The 21,186-nt window shown below is 38.4% G+C and overlaps 1 protein-coding gene across 1 annotated transcript; it reads left to right on the top strand.

Moving 5' to 3' along the window:
- The first annotated feature begins 13,680 nt into the window (after positions 1-13,680).
- Positions 13,681-14,220, top strand: LOC104090385 (nuclear polyadenylated RNA-binding protein 3-like). Its single transcript, XM_018768844.3, has one exon. It carries the CDS (start codon positions 13,681-13,683, stop codon positions 14,218-14,220), a length of 540 nt encoding a protein of 179 aa, XP_018624360.1.
- Positions 14,221-21,186: the final 6,966 nt, after the last annotated feature.

Genomic DNA, 21,186 nt, shown 5'->3' with positions numbered 1-21,186 from the left:
TTTGACGACGCCCTGAAAATTGAAACCAATTCCATTAGTCATTACAAGTATGAAATATTGTAAGATAGATCTATTAAAAAGGATTAAATTTGCACGAGTACCTTAATTAGAAAAGTATGCAAACTCTTAGGATCGTTTGGTTTGAATACAAGTTATGCTGAGATTATTTATGTTGGAATTAGTTATTCTGATATTATTTCTTATTGATTGTTTGGGTAAGTTGTATTAATCCCGGGATTGCAAATTTTATTGTTTTATCATGTGATAACTTATTCATGGATTACTATTTCACCATCTGTCATGTATATATTATCTCTATACTACTTTTAATCATGGAATAATTTATTCCAGAATTAGATATCAAATAAGGGGTAAGACGGTACTAAACTTTTATCCCACAATTATTTTCCATCATACCAATTACTCCTTAGGGATCCTTCGGTTTAAAGACAAGTTATGCAGCAATTAATATTACATGAATCATAATGTAAGACTTGGTAATACATGGATTATAATATAGGGACTAGTTATAATGTAGGGATTAATGATGAATGAATTGTAATACAAAGAATTATAATGCATGAATTGTGCAGTGTACGGATTAAAATATCTGTTTTGTTTACTTTTAAGAAATTATTTAATAGATGTTAATTATTTTGGTCACTTTATTATTTTAATTCATATATTACTAATCTCGTATTCTTTTTTCATATTTTATCCTACATAAAATAATTTTGGATAATTGATGGAGGTATTATTTATGAGGACAATTACAATGATAATCAAACAATATATTATGTAAGTGTTTTATGCAAGAATAAAAAGGTAACCAAACATTGTATAGCTAACAAGGACTAATATGGGTATTAAAAAAACAGTCCGGTGCACTAACCCGGACCACAAGGGTCTATTGTACACAGTCTTACCCTGTATTTTTTCAAGAGATTGTTTTCACGAGTCCGAACCCGTGACCTTCTAGTCACGTGGTAACAACTTTACCACTGACGTTAAGGCTCCCCTTCTCAATCCGGGTATTAAAACATCTCACTAAATAATCTGCGCTCTTTACAAACCCAGTGTTCTATTTTTTTAGTATGACCAACTATTTCGAGTTAAACGAAGGATTTTTTAATTTGTTTGGTGTATTATTTCTTGTTTAAATGGCTGCCTTAAAAATGGCTATTTCTGCACTTCACCCACATTTGCGCATTCTTCGGTTAGCCCATCTGGTCCGTTTTCGAGCCCAGTTAGGATCTGCCCAGCTTAAAGCATATTTGGCGAAGCCAAAGGTGCAAAAATCAGTTTATTTTGAGAGGTATTTTTTTCTTAAACATACTTTTAGTGAGAAGCAGTTTGTGTTTGGCTAATTAATTCAAAAAATATTTCTGAACAGCAATTAGTGTTTGGCCAAGTTTTTAAAAATTGCTTCTAAATGTATTTTTCTCAAAAGTGTTTTTCCAAAAAATGCTTTTTGGAGAGAAACTACTTTTTTCTGCTTCTCTAAAATTGTTGTTGCTTCTACTCAAAAATACTTTTTTTTCTTCTAAAAACTTGACCAAACACTTTAACTTTAAAGAAAAAAAATACTTTTTTGATAAAAATATTTTTATTTTTTTTTTAGTTGGAGAAGCTCAGACAAACACGCTATTAACAACTAAAATCAGCCCATAGAAGGCCCAAACTCTTGCAAGAACATCCTACATCATCTTTCTTACGAAACTTTGCTTGCATCATCTCACTAGAGATTGTCTAGTAAAAGGGAAAGCGTATTTGGTAATGCCTAAAAAATATTTTTCACAATACGTTCTCCGGAAAATATAAATTTTTAAAAAGCATTCATTTATTTTTTTAACTTTAGTTATATTATATACATTGGATAAAATAATTTTATTGGATCTACTCTAGCGTTCAACATTATTATGAATAGTGAATAAGATGGATCATAATCCCTTTGTAAAGAACAAATATAACCGAAATGCTCTTCAGCACAAGAATATTTTTATTTATTTTTCTTGTCGTTGTGTGCTTTTTATCTATCTTTTTTTTTGGGACGTAATGATGTTTGGTGTTGCAGTATTTATCTAATATATGATTGGTCATGCTAAATATAAGGAAAATAATTGAGTAATTTTTAGAAACTATTATAGTTTAGAGGTTATTAACTCTTATAGCTACCATATACATATTTACTTCCTAGTTTATATTTCGTTGCTACCTGACTGTATTCGCGCTACTGTATTTATGAATACAGTCGCGGAATTCGCCTAATCCAGATATTTAACGGAAAGAGGATCAATTAGCGTGTATCACTCCTAATTTAACTCAATAAAATCAATTCTACAAAGTTTCGTTGCTACTGTATTGTATTCCATGTATTCCCGCGACTGTATTTATAAATACAGTGAGGTAATCCGCCTAAAAAATAGGGATTACAGTTGTTTAATTATGTATTCTATGTACTCGAGTGACTGGATTTATAAATACAGTGAGGTAATCAGCCTAAAAAATAGGGATTACAACTGCTTAATTTTGTATTTTATGTATTCGCACGAATGTATTTATAAATACAATGAGGTAATCCGCCTAAAAAATAGTGATTACGAATGTTTAATAACGGAAAACGTAATAATTTCACTATAATGAATTCAATTGTATACCAATTCATATATATTCATTATTCACTATTATACATTGTATTCAATTCACCGTATTCAATTCGACTGTATTCAAACAACTAAAAATCACAAAAATAATTATATTCGGTTGTATTAAAAAAATACAGACCTTCGGAATACATAAATATAGGTGAAAAAATAATATATTTATATAAAAATACAATGTATTTGAGTGTATTTGTACGTAATACAATGTATTCGTCGGAGATGGCATTTTTCGGCCAAATAAAATATTATATACATTGTATTAAAACTAAAAAAAAAGACGAAAAAAAATCCGACCCTCAAATCTTCTCCGACGACTCTGCTTCATATTTCCAAAAGCTCAATCCATAGCCATAGCCAAATCTGTTCGCCTACTCCGTTTTTGCTTCAGATCTATTCTCTTTGCTTCAGAAAGTCCACCATCGCCACCAAAAAATGGCTGCTACGACAGCTGCCTTGATGGAAAAGGGAGTGAGATTTAAGGGAGAAGAGAGAGGATTTGGAATCTTGCTGATAGAGAGATAAAGAGAGACAGAGAGAGAATATAACTAGCATATTTCACGTCTCATTGGTAGGGTATAAAATAAATATATATTTTGCTATAAAATAAAAAAGGTAGCTATAAGTAATAATATTTTAAAATTATTTTGGTTTATAATAAATAGCGTGTAATAGTTTGTTATATAGGAGGTAAAATTTTCAAAATAATTTAATTCCCTTTCAAATCACCTCATAGAAAACATTTTGCAAAAATTGTTCGTCCCCGTTTTCTCAACTATTCGTTCAATTGTCCCCTTTAGGATTTCAAATAGGGAAAAGGGCTAACTATACCCCTCTACTTTCAAATATTATCTATATTTAGCCTTCATTATACTATCCGGTTAAATTTATCTATATTGTTATACTTGTATAGGCCAAAATCCGTTCTTAGGATATTTAACGTAATATGGCATTAAAGAAAGAGTCATTCGAGATTGGCCATTGATGATAAAACTTGTAACGGCCAATTTGTTAGGATAGGATATTAAGAGGGAATAATCTAATGGATATTCCTTCCCCCCTCCCCCTCCCCCACCCCCAAAAGATATATTAGGGCTTCCTAGGAAAAGGCACTAAATATATAGAAAGAAGAGACAATGAATTGATTTTGATAAGAACACTTTTGAGAGGAAGACTCCCTCTATTACAAAAATACAAAGATTACCTTTTGATAAAGATTCTTGTTCATATTATTTCCACATTTCCACAAGATCCGAGGATTGTTCATATGAATCTCGGACATATCTATCATTCATCATTGTTAGGAGAAATATTTGTTCAACCATTCATTATTGAGACAATCTTTCTCCTTATTTACTCAAATGCCATTTATTGTTAGTTGTATCCCCATAATGTTCATGCTTTAAGAATATTTTGTAACTTATTGTCATCAACCGTTTACTGGATCTGTCCCATCTACTATATGTTTTCAAGATTAGTATCTAGAGTTATTATCCTTAACTATATTTAACCCCTTGATACATAAATTTAATAGTTTAACCGGAAGTTATACTTTTTGGTCAAACAATTTGATGTCGTATGTGGGGACCTACTAGCTAAGTCTTTTAGTTTCTTCTGGATCTACAACCGACACTGGTTACTGACGCAAAAACAAAAAAAATAAAAAGAACTTTCTTCTCTTTGTATGCATAGATCTAACATGGCAGGTAACAGAGAAGAAAGAACGGAAATAATGAGTGACCTCTTAACCAACTTCATGGACATCATCCACAAAATCTCTAAAGCAATGGACTAGGACACAACGCCTAATGCCTCTCCTAGGCGAGGTGGATCACCCCCTCCCTACTGCAGCATCACAAAATCCCATGGCAAGACAATACCCACGTCTATGGGAGAGGAGACACCGCTAGCGATAAAGAAGCTCCTTGAGGCTTGGCTAACTGATACACTAACTAGCGTCCTCCAAAAGCCTGTTCAGGATGCGGCCGCAGTAAAGGCAAGAATCGGTGCCCACCACTGGATGGGAAACATGATCATACTCCTCCTCCACTCACGACGACAAACATTACTCACAGTGTCGTTAACAATGCAGGCGACGACACCCTCATAGCCATTCTGAAAAGGATGAAGGAAATGAAAAATGAGAACAAGACACTTTAGGATCAAATGAGAGAGCACCGAGAGAGGGTCGATAAAATATCGAGCGCTCCTAAATTATTGCCGAAGAGGTCCCTATCGGTTCATCGAGCAGCCGTACAGTGATAGCGCTGCCCCATATGCCATACCAAAGACCTTTAAAATGCTGTCTTATCTGAAAATATACGATGGCACAACCGACCCCAAGGATCATGTGACCTATTACGTCACCGCTGTGAAAGGCAATGACCTCGCCAAAGAACAAGTATCCTCCATTCTGCTAAAGAAATTTGACGAAACCCTCACGGGAGGTGCATTAACCTGGTACTCGCAACTGCCATCACGTTCTATCGAAACCTTTGAGAAAATGGCCGATAAGTTCGTGACGGTCCATGCCAGGGCCAAGAAGGCCGAGGCAAGAGTGAATGACATCTTTGCTATCAAGCAGTCCCCGGGAGAATGACTGAGGGACTTCCTCGCCCGTTTCAACCGAGTAAGAATGACTTTGCCCAATGTATCAGAAGGAATGGCGGTAGCTGCTTTTCAAAACGGGCTGAACAGAAATGGTTCAAGGGAGACAAGAAAATTATTAAGTCATCTTATAAAATATCCCCCAACAACTTGGGATGAAATACATAATGCGTACTATGCTGAAGTTCGAGCAGATGAAGACGACCTCAATGCTCTGACTCATCGACTGATCTCAGTACAAGCAGAATCCAAAAAATATCGGAGAAGTGATATCAGAAGAGATCCAGTGGCCCTAGGGCCAAATCAGGAACTAAATCCCCCATATATCCGAGCTACCGTTGTATCCTCATCTCGCCATGAAGAAGTCCCACCTCGATCAAGAACAGGAACTCACCGGAATGAGAGAGGTATGCCCCCTTTAGTATCAGCTCAATATTTTTGCGTGTCACCTACAGAGATTGTCTACGCCTTAGAGAAGCTTAGACCAAAGGTAAAGTGGCCACAAAAGATGAGGTCAGACCCGCATACCAGAAAATTAGATGCCCTCTGCGAGTTCCATCAAGAGCGAGGACACAAAACCGAAGATTGCATCGCCCTAAGATAGGAGGTCGTAAACATGCTGCGACAAGGACACCTCAAAGAATTGTTGAGCGATCAGGGAAGGACCAACTTTGCCAGGGGACGCGAACAACATCAAGGGTCGCCGAAGCTGCCTTTGCCAGCCCACACTATCCACATGATCATCGAAGGTGGGGACGACGCTTCCATCAATAGCGTGAATTTCAACACAACCCATAAGCTCAAACGGTCGATCACCCATGAACGGTATGATGAACTCGAAGAAAGTATCACCTTCGATAAGTCAGATACCGACGGTTTGGCATTCCCTCACTATGATGCTCTCGTTATTACTTTACGAATTTTAGATACCGACGTAAGACGAATTATGGTAGATGACGGGAGCGGTGCGTGTATTATCCATCCCCGAGTACTCACACAAATGAAACTCGAGGACAAGATAGTACAATGATGCATCACACTAACGAGCTTTAACAATGCGGTTGAACGAACATCTGGCGAGATCACACTCCCCGCCCTGGCGGGTGGCGTCACTCTGGAGACCACTTTCCACATCATTGACCAAGACACGACATATAACGCCATAATATGCCTACCATAGATACACACCATGAGAGCTATACCCTCCGACTTGTACCAAGTCATCAAATTCCCAACTCAATTGGGCATATTCAGCATACACGGGGAGCAACGCACATCCCAAGAGTGCCACCGCATCTCCCTAGACTGCACGGCCACCCAACAAATGAGAGATAGAGAGAAAGAGTCATAGCAATCAACAAGGTCTAGGTCAGTAAGCAGGGACGTCATCAGAGACCCCGATATGGCCGAGGCCATAGGATCGACCATAGAGGACCTCGACCCCATTCAACTAGACAGCAACGACCACACCAAGAAAGCTTACACCGGATGCAAACTTCAAAAAGTGGGTAAGTTTCGTGAATTGTTAACTGCTAACGTGTACTTGTTTTCTTTTAGCCATGCAGATATGCCAGGTATCCCAAAGGAGATCGCCACACACAAATTAAACGTCGATCCACTTTACACCCTGGCGAGGCAGGTTTGACATAATTTCAACTCCGCAATCAATGACGCAGTGCGTGAAGAAGTGGAAATTATTATTAGAAAATGGTTCCGTCAGAGAGTCGAAATACCCCAAATGGGTCGCCAACATGGTTATGGTGAAAAAGAAGAACGACAAGTGGCGGATGTGTGTAGATTTCACCGACCTAAACAAAGCTTGCCCCAAGGATTCGTTTCCATTACCTCATATCGACCAGCTCATCGACGCGACAACCGGGCACGAGTTGCTAATTTTCTTGGATGCCTACTCGGGCTACAAACATATCCTAATGGAGGAAGAGGACCAGGAAAAGACCATCTTCATAACCCACCAGGGGACGTACTACTACCGGGTTATGCCTTTCAGATTGAAAAATGCGGGGGCAACTTACCAAATATTGGTGACGAAGATGTTCAAAGAACAACTCGAAAAAATGATTGAGGTATACATAGACGACATGTTGGTCAAGTCCAAAAGGAAAGAAGATCACATCGACCACTTAAGAGAAGTAGTCAGCATTCTCAGGCAATATGACATGAAACTAAACCCCGAAAAATATGCATTCGGCGTGTCCTCGGGGAAATTCTTGGGTTTCCTACTGTCGCAATGGGTTATCGAGGTCAATCCCGACCAAATCAAGGCCATCGACGGAATACCAGAACACTTGACCACCAAAAAGCAGGTCCAGAAGCTAACTGGCCATATCGTCGCTCTTTCGAGGTTCATCTCACGATCCTCTGATAGGTGCCACAAGTTCTTCGGCGTACTCAAAAGGAGAATGGCCTCCAATGGACCTTTGAGTGTGTCCAAGTCCTGAAGGAGTTAAAGGTGTACTTGTCCTCGCCACCATTACTCTCAAAACCAGAACCATGATAACCTCTCCTCGTCTATCTCGTCGTGTCCGGAGTAGCTGTGAACGCAGTCTTAGTCCAAGAAAATAAAGGTACGCAATCTCCCATCTATTACATTAGCAAGACACTAGTCGACGCCGAGACCAAATACCCCCAGCTTGAAAAACTGGCCCTGGCCTTAGTCGTAGCTTCACGAAAGCTTAGACCGTATTTGCATTGCTATCCCATCTCGATAGTCACGACTTTCCCCTTAAGAAGCATTTTACACAAGCCCGAACTATCGAGCATATTGGCCAAATGGGATATCGAACTATGTTAGCATAATATTACGTATTGACCACGAACAACAATAAAGTCTCAGGTCCCCGCTGACTTAAGTGTGCGTATACTGCACGAAGTCGAAAAGGAAGTCGTCCATGCTTCATCCCAAACACAACACCTCTGGGTCCTATACACCGACGACGCATCTAACACATCGGGGTCCGGGTTGGGACTCGTACTCGAAGTCCAACAGGCGAAGTGATTCGCCAATCCATAAGGTGCCCGGACTTGACTAACAACGAGACCGAGTATGAGGTCGTAATTGCAGGACTAAAACTAGCACTCAAATACGAGGCGAAGCAGCAAAGGTTGCGATGCGATTCTCAGCTCGTGGTCAACCAAGTAACAAGGACTTTCCAAATCAAGAAGCAAAGGTTACAAAAATACCAGACCGAAATCTGCAAACTACTACGCGAGTTCGAAGAATGTCAGCTTGACCAGATTCCCCGAGCACAGAATATCAAGGCGGACGGTCTCGCCAAATTAGCAGCATCCACCAAAAATATTACAACCGGAGACCAAAATATGGTCCACCTCCTCAACTCGTCGATAGACCAAATCGAGGTAAGAATCATAAACCTGAATTGGGACTGGCGCAACTGTATTATTACATATTTTCAGGACATCGTACTCCCCAGCGATAAAAAAGAGGCCAAGAAGCTGCGAATGCAAGCGGCCATATATAGAATTGTTCACAACGACCTGTACAAAAGGACATATGGCGGCCCTCTAGCGAAATGTTTAGGCCCAAATCAGACGCGACGCGTCCGTGAGGAAGTACACGATGACCACTGTGGAGCTCACTTTGGCAATCGAGCTTTGGTCAGGTGCCTCATACGAGCGGGGTATTACTGGCCCACCATGAAAAGGGAGGCTGCGGACTTTGTGCAAAAATGTGAGCAATGCTAGAAAATACGCCCCAATAATCCACCAAGCAGGAGAACACCTACACTCAGTAAATTCTCCTTGGTCGTTCATCAAATGGGGAATGAACATCATGGGCCCCCTTCCGACGGGACGAGGTAAAGTATGATTTCTCTCAGTTTTAACTGACTATTTCTCTAAATGGGTGGAAGCAAGAGAATTCGCCTAAATATGCGAACAAGAGGTGACCGCCTTCATATGGAAAAACATCATATGCCATTTCGGTCTCCCCAAAAAAATCAGCTGCGACAACGGACCTCAATTTGCAGGAAAGAAGGTCGCCGACTTTTTTGAAAAATGGCACATCAAAAGAATACTATCAACACCTTACCACCCAGCGGGCAACGGGCAAGCAGAGTCCTCCAACAAGTCAATACTAAACATTATGAAAAAGAAGCTCGAAGCCGCCAAGGGACTCTGGCCAGAAATATTAAGAGAAGTATTATAGGCCTACCGAACATCACCAAAAACAAGCACAGGGGAAACGCCATACTCGTTAGTCTATAGGACTGATACAGTAATACCAATCGAGGTCGGGGCACCCAGCCTAAGATACCTCCGCGAAAGCGGACCCCAAAACGATGACAGTAGAAGGTAGGAACTCGACGAAGTTGGGGAACGAAGAGATATGGCCTACATGAGAATGGTCGCCCAAAAGCAAAAAGCAGAACGCTACTATAACAAAAGAGCAAAGATCAGACCACTTAAGGTCGGGGACTAAGTGCTTAAAGATAAAACACAAGCAAGCAAAGATCCACGGGAAGGCAAACTAGGAACAAACTAGGACGGCCCCTACAAAATTACGGCAGCAACAAGCAAATGGTAATTCACACTAGAAACAGTGTAAGGAAAGCGATTACCAAAAAACTGGAATATTACACATCTCAAATACTTCAACTTTTAAAGGATGAGGTCCCCAAAGTCGCACTCTTTTTCCCTCACTCGAGTTTTGTCCCAATTGGGTTTTCTCGATGAGGTTTTTAATGAGGCGATGGCGGGGATACTTCAGGATTGAAGTGTGCAGATACGAAGACACTAGTATTATTTTGTAGTTCAACTAATGAAGGTACTAGATAGACCAGGACTGGGACTGAACTACCATCCAGCGCCCAGAAAATATGTAAATCTCTCCAAGAATATGAACAAAGCACAAGTACATGAAGTTTATTTTTGCTCTCCCCAATTAAAGGTTACATTTGACCTCGTTTGAATTAACACCTATTCGACCCACGACCTTAACTAATTAAAGGTTACATTCGACCTCGTTCGAATTAAAACCTACTCGGCCCACGACCTTAACTATTTAAAGGTTACATTCAACCTCGTTCGAATTAACACATACTCGGACCACGACCTTAACAAATTAAAAGTTACATTCGACCTCGTTCGAACTAAAACCTACTCGGCCCACAACCTTAACTAATTAAAAGTTACATTCGACCTCGTTTCAAATTAACACCTACTCGGCCCATGGCCTGGACTAAATAAAGGTTACATTCGACCCCGATCGAATTAAAAATGCTACGCGTTCGACCTTATTCGAACCAACTACCGGCCCTCGGCCATAATCGAACCAAGACTCGTTCCAACCTCGTTTGACCTACTCGAACAAATCTATTACGACGAAGGCAAACAAGCAACAAAATAAAAAAAAACGTACAAGCCCGAACAAAGAAAAAGAATCAGGTACGAATAACATAACTGATATTTCATACTTAAAATATTTTTCTAAAAAGGCTCGAATACACGCCTACAAAAAATACACACAAGCATGCGGCTAAACAAAAAAGAAGGAAAAACAACTAAACACCGCCCGGCTCAGAGGCACCACTAGTTTAATTACCCAGGTCGTCTCCATCTATCTCTTCGCCATCGCCAGCGAAATACTCATCCTCGTACCAGGCATCCTGTTCAATTCGATCCATGCCCGCTCCCTCATCATCACTGGCTTCCGGTGTAGCGGGGTCATAACCACAAGCAAACCGAGCTTCACGTGCCTTAGCACGAGCATCTTCGAAGTCTGCCTCTGAAAAAGCCCCCGCCCCCATCAGGTCCCTGAATATATCCAGCTGAGCCTCGGCATGAATCCATTCCTCGTATAGATCTTGCGGAACATCAGGAAAATAAGAAGCGCTAGAGAAAGACGGCTGAGCCAATAACTGCGCCTTCTCGGCCTGAGAGCAGCAACTCGATCACTAAGTCCCGAAGCCTCTTTCTCTAGCTCCCCTATCTGTTAATCAAGTCGCTCCTCTTTGAGCCTGGCCATCTCCAAAGTGCACTCCCGCTCAAAATGGAAAACACGGATCACGATCTCTAAAGTCTCTATTCTCCTCGCAGTCGATAGATGGGCCAACTTCGGCTTCGCTAAACCCACTGCCTTCTCAGCGACCTCACCACTCAGAGCGACCACTTTGAGTTAACACTCCTCGAGCTCGGCGCGCAATGAGACCACTTGGGCTTGAAGGTCGGCACATTAGGCCTCGAACCCCTGCTCACGGTATTCGCGATATTTCTGCTCCATCTTCTGAAAAATGGCCTTACACCTCTCCACTCGTTGGGCGCTCTCGATCTCCAAAATCACAGTCTGAAACAAAGATAGAACGAGTAAGAACAAAACTGCACTCGACATAAAAAAACGGAGAAAGATCAGAAGGCTTACCCTAAGAGCGAGGCCGGCTATACTCCTCGATAAAGTGGCGTCCTTTAGCTTATCAAGGGTTTTACCCTCCACATTGGAACAGAGGGGACTAAGAGAAGGGACCACATCCTCTGTATCAATCAGCAAATCCCAATCCAAGGGGATCGCAATGGTCTGCGCGGTGCCCTCCAATCTCACCTCAAGTAGGGTAAGTCCTTCCCCCATCATCCTCACTTCCTCGGCATCCATATCGGAGCCCGTCTCGTAACCTTATTCGGCTACACTTTTTCCTTTTAGGTCAATCCGGGAAGAAGGATCCTCGGTTGTTAGCAAGGCCGATGGCTCAAGAAATAAATTTGAGCAAAAGGAGTTGCTTTTAAATGTCAGCTTATTATATATTACTCCATCCGCACAATAAGTGATTTTTTTCACTTTTTTTCTGGTCCAAAATCAATAAATAATGTGATTGATGGTACTGATATCAGTTAGTCGTATTTGGTCGATAACATTGATTGATGCTCCCATTCCCACACTCAATCCAACCCTTGAATAGCTATCAATTTTTGGAAAGTACTGCTACTATTTTTTTCTTGTTTCTTTTCTATTTCATATTTCCTTTTTCTTTTCTTCTTTGAAAAGTCAATAATTTCCATATCAGAAAGGACTGGGCAAATACTTGGAATAGTCAAGTCTATATACTTGCGAAAAAAAACAAAGTCAATAGACTTAAGTATAGAAAAAAAGAAGATAATTGTATATTTTTAGTCGCTTCCAAAAATAATAATTAATTATATATGTATATGTGTGTGTGTCATATCGGGATTATTACACTATAAAATATGTATACATAGTATACATAACCTATCCACTTGTTGATCAATTAGTTTCGATGGCCAATTTTATATTTTGCACCAAAGAAAGAAGGCATAAATGGAATTTCAGCCGGCTGCTAAATAGGCCTCGATGACAAATAGTACGTTCGTACCATTACTTTAGTTGGGTGAAATTTGAATTAATTCCTCTAGAAATTTAATCCTCTTTTAATTTGTTAGAGCAAAGGGTCTAATTGCGTCTTACTATTTGAAATTAAGCAACTTTGTATTCGGTTAAATTAATAAAGTTTTTGTCATGCCACTAGGAAGTCATGGATTCGAGCGGTGAAAACAGTCTTTCGCAAAAATACAGGATAAGATTGTGTACAATAAACACATGTGGTTCGACCCTTTCCAGGATCCCGTGCATAGCGGAAGCTTAGTGCACTGAGTTGCTCTTTTACTGCTCCGTCACTTGATAAAAATCTTATTTTCCCGTAACTCCTAACGAAGCTCTAATATAAAAATTATTTTAAATCATAAACAAAAGTGGAGTTAATTGAACCCTTTTACGAAGATTGTGGATACGCGGAGTTCCTACTTACAAAACGTTGTAGAAATTAATGAAATCACTCACCTCACCTTAGCTTGCCTTAGAAATTTAAGAGTTTAATATAATGACTGTCCAGAAGTGGAAATTTGAACAAAAACGAGTCTATTAAAAAGACTTAAATAAAAGGATGATGACAGCTAACAAAGTGAACTTCCAAAGTCAAATACTGGTCCTTCAAATAAATATTCTTAAAAACATTAGTTGGACCTACTTGACTTTCTAATTCCCTTAAATTACCCTTGGCGTAACCTCTTAAAAAAACAAAACTCCCTCTTCTCAATTAATAAACACAAGGGTATATTTGGAAAATCAACTTTCAACCCTTTCATTACTTCATATATGAAACTAGTATATAATCTAAAGTATTTCACCAGTCTTTCTTACACAACATTGCAAAGTGCAAAAATCAAACATTTTTCAAGAAAACACTTCTTTTTATAAAAGTTCCTCCCTCTTCTTTTCTTCCTCACCAGTTGAGTTTTTTCTTCTTTTTTTTTTTTTCAAGAGAATGGAAAAAATGAATTTGAATAGCCAATTCTATTTTCTGAAAAATGCAATGAAAATTCTGCTCCCTTTTCTGTATTTTCATTGGTGTTTTCTCAATATTCTTCAATGTTTCCTCTTCTTCTCAATTATTTTCATGACATTTCTTCATTATTTTCCATTCAACTTTTCACCTGTAGCACTGAGAGGAATTATATTTTCCTTCTTTGTAATGGAATTCTTGTTTTTATAATCAAGAATTCAGGGCTAATTGGTAATATTTCTGACCTTAAAGAAAGTCACAAGGAGAAATCCAGAGAATATCAAAATCCAGTTGTTTCGGAAACAAAGACGGAAAAGGATAGTTCGGTGCTCAAAGCATCGCGAGTTCAAACAAAGGCAGAAAAAGTTTTCGAAAAAGTTGTTGAAATTGAAAACCAATGTGGAGAAGAAGAAGAAGAAAAAGAAGAAGGAATAATGAATCAGGATTTGGTTATTGTTGGAATAGCTAATGAGAATGAAGATGAAGCTTATAATCAAGAAAATAATGTTGAAATTATTGAAGAAGATGAAGAAGAAGAAGAATTAGAAGAAACATTAGAAGAGTTGCACAAGAAGTGTGAAGATTTTATAAAGAGAATTAAGAAAGAGATTAATATGACGAATTGATGCTGCAAAATTAATAATCAAGGATTAGCATCTATAACAAATAATATAACCATGTATTTACTAGTTCTGCCTCAAGTTCACTTGATTTGCTTCACCTTTTCTTTTTCTTTATCTGTATGACATTTTTGTAATAGAACCCCCACCCCCACCTCGCAGTTCCATCTTTTTGGATACTATCTTTTTGGATACTACCTCCGTTCCGGTTGACGTGAACATATTTTCTTTTTGGTCCGTTCAAAAAAGAATGATCCTTTTCTAAATTTAGAAACAAATTTGCTTAAACTTACAATTTTACCCTTAATGAGAAGCTTTTATAACCACACAAATGCTCTGAACCCCTTTTTGAATTGTTTAGGACCACAAATTTCAAAAGTCATTTCATTTTTTCTTAAACTCCATACTCAATCAAACATGTTCACATAAATTGGAACAGAAGGAGTATAATTTTTAAAGGTATTGAAGCATACGACAAAAAAAAACATTTCGACAGAAAATTTGTTTCGATTTTATTATTATCTTGTTGTTATTACTGTTTTCTTTTCTTCTTTATTACTGTGATTCTGCTTGTTTTAGTCGAGAAATTATCGAAAACAATCTTTCTATCTGCAGACTTCACTTGTGGAATTACACTAAATATGTTATTATTATTGTACCGGAAAAAAAAGGATGAACTATTTTTGAAGTAATATGTCATTTAAGTTACTCTTTTACGTTGTGTAATTCAATTGATGTGATATTTTTTTCTCCTTTGCTTATTTTTTAGTCTTTAAGAAGGAACTTGCTAGTTTACGAACAAGAATTGTAGTGGAATAGTAAGTACTCTTTTATCATTAATCAGAGGTCTCGGGTTTAAGCCTTAAATATAGAGTTATATTTATTAGGAAACGCTTTACCCCTAATATAAAATATGTCGGTGTAAATCCGGATTTAATCGGACTCCAATATGTGTACCGGATAGTAGGAAACGAAAAAATGCAATTGACAGCTTGACTCTAGAGTTGCCTCTACAAACACGCTCATACACACACACACTCACTCTCTCTCTCTCTCTCTCTCTCTCTCTCTCTCTCTCTCTCACACACACACACACACACACACACACACACACACACACACACACACACACACACACACACACACCAGGTAGTGGCTATTTCTGCCCTTCACATGCAGTGAAAATGACACTAGGTAGCTACTTTTAAATGTGTTATTTAAAATACATCCATATTTTACAATGTATTTAAAGATTAACCAATTTCGCTCAAATTTCAGAGCATGACGTCCTAGAGTTTAAACTTTAAAGTTCGAACTTCTGGATATCGTGTCCTAAAGTTCGAAAATTATGTCCAGAAGTTCGAATCTTATGTCCTGAATTTTAAATTAATAGTTCACTAATTCAGGACACTTAGTTGTGAATTTTAAATTAGCAGCTCAAAAATTCAGGATACTAAGTCCTAAATTTCAATTTCAGGATACCTAGTCGTGAAGCTTGGGTGAATTGGCTAATCTTTAAATACAATGTAAATTATGGATATATTTTAAATAGGGGCTTAAAAATGGCTATTGCTGCACTTCGCCCCCGAATGTATATATATGTGTATATAATCATGTATACCGGTTAGAAAAAGTAAATAATGAAATTTACCGGCTATTTGTATAAACATCCCGGCAGGTTAAACCCATCTGGCCCGTTTTGCGACCCCAGTTAGGATCTGCCCAGCCCAGCTTAGCCACTAAGATCAGCCCATAGAAGGCCCAAACTAGTGCAAGAGCATCCTACATCATCTTTCTTACGAAACTATGCTTGCATCATCCCACTAGGGATTGTTTGGTAAGGGGAAAGCGTGTTTGGCAATGCCTAAAAAATATTTTTCAAATAAGTTCTCCGGAAAATATAAATTTAAAAAGCATTCATTTTTTTTTAACTTTAGTTATATTATATTGGATAAAATTATTTTTATTGGATCTACTCTAGCGTTCAACATGATTCTAAATATGATAATTTATTTTAGAAACCCTCCCCATTTTACCTTATTGGAGAGGGTAAAAATAAGATGGATCATAATCCCTTTGTAAAGAACAAATATAACCGAAATGCTCTTCAGCACAAGAATATTTTTATTTATTTTTCTTGTTGTTGTGTGCTTTTTTATTTATCTTTTTCTTCTTTTTGGGATGTAATGATGTTTGGTATTGCAGTATTTATCTAGTACATGATTGGTCATGCCAAATACAGGAAAAATAATTTAATTCCCTTTCAAATCACCTCATAGAAAACATATTGCAAAAATTGTTCGTCCCCATTTTCTTAACTATTCGTTCAACTGTCCCCTTTAGGATTTCAAACATAATCATTCCATTGACTTGTTACTCTCTTTCGGTGTGCTAGAGTCCTAGACTAGGTACTCGATTTATTATTATTTTGAGTTTACGTCATCTTTTTATTTTTCAGTATAAAATAAAGATTTCAAAAAACAATTCTATGCAAAAAGTAACACCACATATAATTTGGACTTTGAAGGGTAAGAACTTATTAGTACCAAATGTATAACCCAACCAATAAATGCACTATACGTGTTTGTATTTATTTCACTTCATCATAGTTAATTATTGCATATTTTTACTTTGTTAAATCACTTAACTATGATAAGTTAATATAGTTAAATATAAATTCGACAGGGATAACTTTTTACGTGATTTGGAGTGCATCTCATAAAAAAAATGATTCTGTAATCTATATTTATATATTATTAAAAGTCAAAGAAAAAAGTATCACATTAAGTCAAGTGACAGAAAAGTCACATGGTAATAATTAGTTATTTAGTTAAAAATTAATTATTGGTTACTGTTTTTGAATTTAAATGTCTATAAAATTTGAAAATAAGAAAAAATAAAAAACTATCAATTCAGATTGGGGAGCAGTTTCTTCCTAATGTAGTCTCTCTCTCTCTCTCTCTCTCTCTCTCTCTATATATATATATATATATATATATATATATATATATATATATATATGTATGTATGTATGTATGTATAAAGAGAAGTAAAATAATTATATGATGCCAAATGGCATAACCATACGATGACAAATATAGATATTGAGGACAAAGCTCCAACAAAGTTGGAGTTTTAAAATTATTATAAAATAAAAAACGAAATAAAAAAAAAATTATCATTTCAAATTGGGGAGTAGATTCAAGTTGGAGTTTTAAAATTATTTTAAAATAAAAAAATAAAAAACTTTCAATTCATATTTGGGAGTAGTTCCTAATATTATAGTCTATATCCGTATCAATATCTATTTATCTATATAGAATAAAAGAAACAAACCAATGTGTTGATGCTAAGTGTAACAACAAAAATTTAACAAGTGTCACATTTTAGGACAAACCTCCTACAAATTTGGACATTCAAAATTTATTTTAAAAACAAAGAAAAAAGAAAATGAAAAAAGACACAAAGAAATTAACTACCTAAAATTAACTACTCAAACATGGGTGAGTGTTGGTTTAGGGTTTAGTTAATTTCTTTGTTTCTTTTGTTTAAATCATTTTTTTTATAAATAATAAAGATATTTATTCATTAAAATTCATACAATATTAAATAAAAAATATATTTCAAAGCTTATTATATCATAAATAATGTGCCCTCAAAATCAATATGAAGTAATGGTGTACTGATATTAGTTACTCGTATTTTGGTTGATACCCCCATTCCCACGCTCAATCCAACACTCGGTAAATATTTGGAACGGTCGGAGACTTATGGAAAAAAACAAAGTCAATAGACTTAAGTACCGAAAATTGAAGAAGAGAAAGGTATATTTTTAGCCGTTTCAAGAAAATAATAGTCAATTATATATATATTAAATGCAATTAATTTTGATCGATCAACTTATTTACCCTCAAAATCGGATAATAATTAAATTTGTACGTGATTTTAAGGATACATGATCTAACTTGATACAAAATGATAAATTAGATTGAAGTTGAAATAAATAATAAAAAAGTAAATGCAAACCACGCAAGTTGAATTATCTCAGCCTTGAAAGGTTAGTCACCTTTGGGCAAAAAATACTTTTATCGATGCCGGAACAGAATGACAAAATAATAAGAACAAGAAATAACAGTAAAATTACCTTTTGATGTGTGTTACAATCTCTTTTATAAGTAATCAGACCCTCCCCCCCCCCTTTATATAGCAGGGGTTCCTACCTTATATACAATTATATAAAAGGTAAAAATCTCCTGGTTTGCTGATTTGCCGGTCCTTTACTGACACGTGCCGAGATTCCCGCCGAAATATCCGATTGGCTACGGATATTTCGGCCTTCCGTTATTTCAGTCTTCTATTGTTTCATACCGACAATATTTCTTCGAGCTTATTCGGAGTCAGGGTCGATTTTGAGATCACGGGCTCAATGTTCCTGAGAACGGACATTCTAATCTCGTGTTCTGGTTCGATGAGATACGGGATCGATCTCCAACCCTTCGCGTTCTGAGCCCGATTTGTTGTGCAATAGTCGAGCCCGATTTCGGCCGTATACAGATAGTCATCTCTTTTTTAGAGAGTAAACGATGAGAAACGATATGAGCTTCCGATATCTCTTCTCGGTACTCCACGTCAGAAACGACAAAATGAACAAAACGTCTCGTGAGTCACGTCTTAATGGCATTAAATGTTCATCAGTTGCTGGTCGGCCACTTATGGCTTTAAACCGTCGTTTGGAAACTATAAATACCCCATCCTTCATTCATTCAAAACTTTACATCCAAATCTTCTCTACTCCTGTTTTTTAGAAATTTCAACACTTTCCAGTATTAAATTTCTAGCTATTCTAAAATCCTTTCACAAGAACTTCCGCTTTGTTTTTATCCCCAATCATCAAACTTAATCTATAAACTTCCTCTCTTTCCTTCATCAATCAAAGAAATGACGAAGACTTCAAAATTCATTCCCCCAAAATAAGCTCCCTCTATCTCGCGACCGGCTGTAGAGGAAAACGTTTCGTCTGCTGCTACTGAGGAACCGACACCGGAACCTCCCCTGAAGATGTTCGTTCCTTCGGGGTGCCCAACCGGTGCTGATTTCAAGGTCGAGAAATCCTCCTTGGTGTCGGGTCAGTGTGAACCGGTCTCGAGATATGTATGCTTGGTCACTGATAGTTTCCTCTCCAAGGTCGAGGAGGATTGTAATTGGGTTGATAAGCACGTGGTAGTCCCCACGCTCGACGAAGCGATTACTACCCACGTTGAGAGTTTTTTTAAGTGTTTACACTTATCCCTTCATGTTGGGCTCCTTGGATCCGGTCATCTTGCCTTCTGTAAGAGGTATGAGGTGACCCTCGGTCAAATTCATCCTTCTTTTTAGAGGATAGTAATTCTCCTTCGCTTATTCGTAAGCAAAATGGAGGGGTGCCCCTTCACCATCGACCATCTTATACGTTTGTATAGTCCTCGGTTTTATCGAGGGGGATTAATCAAACTTGCTCGTTGGGCTAGTAAGATCCCATTCTCGAGCATTGACGAGGATCGAGACTGAGGCTGGTTAGGCCGATTTGTCTGAGTGAAGACCTCGAATTTAATCCTGGCCGAGTATATGCCATTTCTTGAGAAATGAAACATGACATGTAAGTATAACCTTGCTTTCAAGATTTCGTTTATCGCTTTTCCTTTTCCTTCCTTCTCATCGATGTTTTGTGGTGGTTTAGCTGCTGCTCGGATGCCGGATGCATTTTCTCGACTCAAGGAGTGGGTCAAGGGCATCGTGTCGCAGAAACCATATTTCAAGCACACATGGCGAGAACTTTCGAGGGGCCGATGGGAGGCCCATTCTCACTGTGAGATTCCATTCTCGTGTGGACAATACTCAGGTTTCCTTCGCGTTACTGAGCCCTCACTCATTTTCCTTTTCTTTGCAGGTCTTCCCAAGGATGTTGCAATAAGGCCTCCATCTGGTGGCGAGGATTTCCCCTCTGAGTTCCCTGCTTCGAGACAGGATGAGGAAAAAAAGAGAAAAAGGGCTCCGAGTTCTCCGAACTCGAAGAAGAAAAAATCGAAAAAGAGGCTAGTGCGCAAATCCAAAGAAAGCACCAGCGCCTAGGAGATCCCATTAGACTCACTCAATCGGCTGAGGGACGAGTCCGAAGAAGAAGCTTCCGAACTAGTAGCCCGCGTGTGAAGCGATACCAAACTGCCTCAAACCAGGGTGGCTAATGAAGAGACACTGCCCGAGGCCTCCGAACCAGAGAGGGGTGAGGCCATTTTGCCTCGAGTTGGGGAGGTCGACAAAGAGACCACGACCGGTACTTCTCGGGCAGAGGATAACATTCCGAAAGATGCACTTGGAGTGATAGATCTCTCCGAGTCGCCTTCATTTACTGACTCCATGATCAACAAGTCCAGATGCTGAAAGGGCGCCCAAATGAGGGGCAATGGGTGGCAGGCTCTTTTAACAATTTCTTTGATCGCTTAGATTCTACCGCCTCGGAGGACGTCACCGGGTTGGGTGATTTACCGGTACCAAATAAGAGACCGTCTTTGGGAGCTAGCAGGCCTTCTTCAAGTCTGAAATTAGTAAATAAATTCCCAGCTCCGGGTGCAGATCCTGACCAGAAGCGGTTAATTATTATGTCTCTTTTGGAGGATGCCTCGGTTCTCTCTGCCCTCGTGGGGGTCGCCAGTTGTCTTCGGTGCCTAGTGATCGAAGAGGATCAAGCCAAGATGGACGAGGTGGAAGCGCCTTGCCTCTTCAACGAAGCACAACATGCGTTAAATCGGATAACTTTGAATGCCTCGTCTCGACCTTTATTATGCACTTAAATTAAGTTGCAAATAATCGCAACTCTTTTCTTTGTGCTTGCAGGCCTCGGTGCTTCATCACGAGACTTTTCTCCGATATCGGGAAGAGTTAAACCAACACGAGGCCGAGACTCGAGGGCTCACTAAGAAGAGGGATGCTTACAAA

Source organism: Nicotiana tomentosiformis, chromosome 7 (genome assembly GCF_000390325.3).
Source record: "Nicotiana tomentosiformis chromosome 7, ASM39032v3, whole genome shotgun sequence".
NCBI classification, from domain to species: Eukaryota; Viridiplantae; Streptophyta; class Magnoliopsida; order Solanales; family Solanaceae; genus Nicotiana; species Nicotiana tomentosiformis.
This window is presented reverse-complemented; position numbering and strand designations above follow the sequence as displayed.

Bases quoted from the DNA above. Each gene is read 5' to 3' on its own strand.
- LOC104090385 (XM_018768844.3), top strand. From the start codon at position 13,681: ATGTTTCCTCTTCTTCTCAATTATTTTCATGACATTTCTTCATTATTT.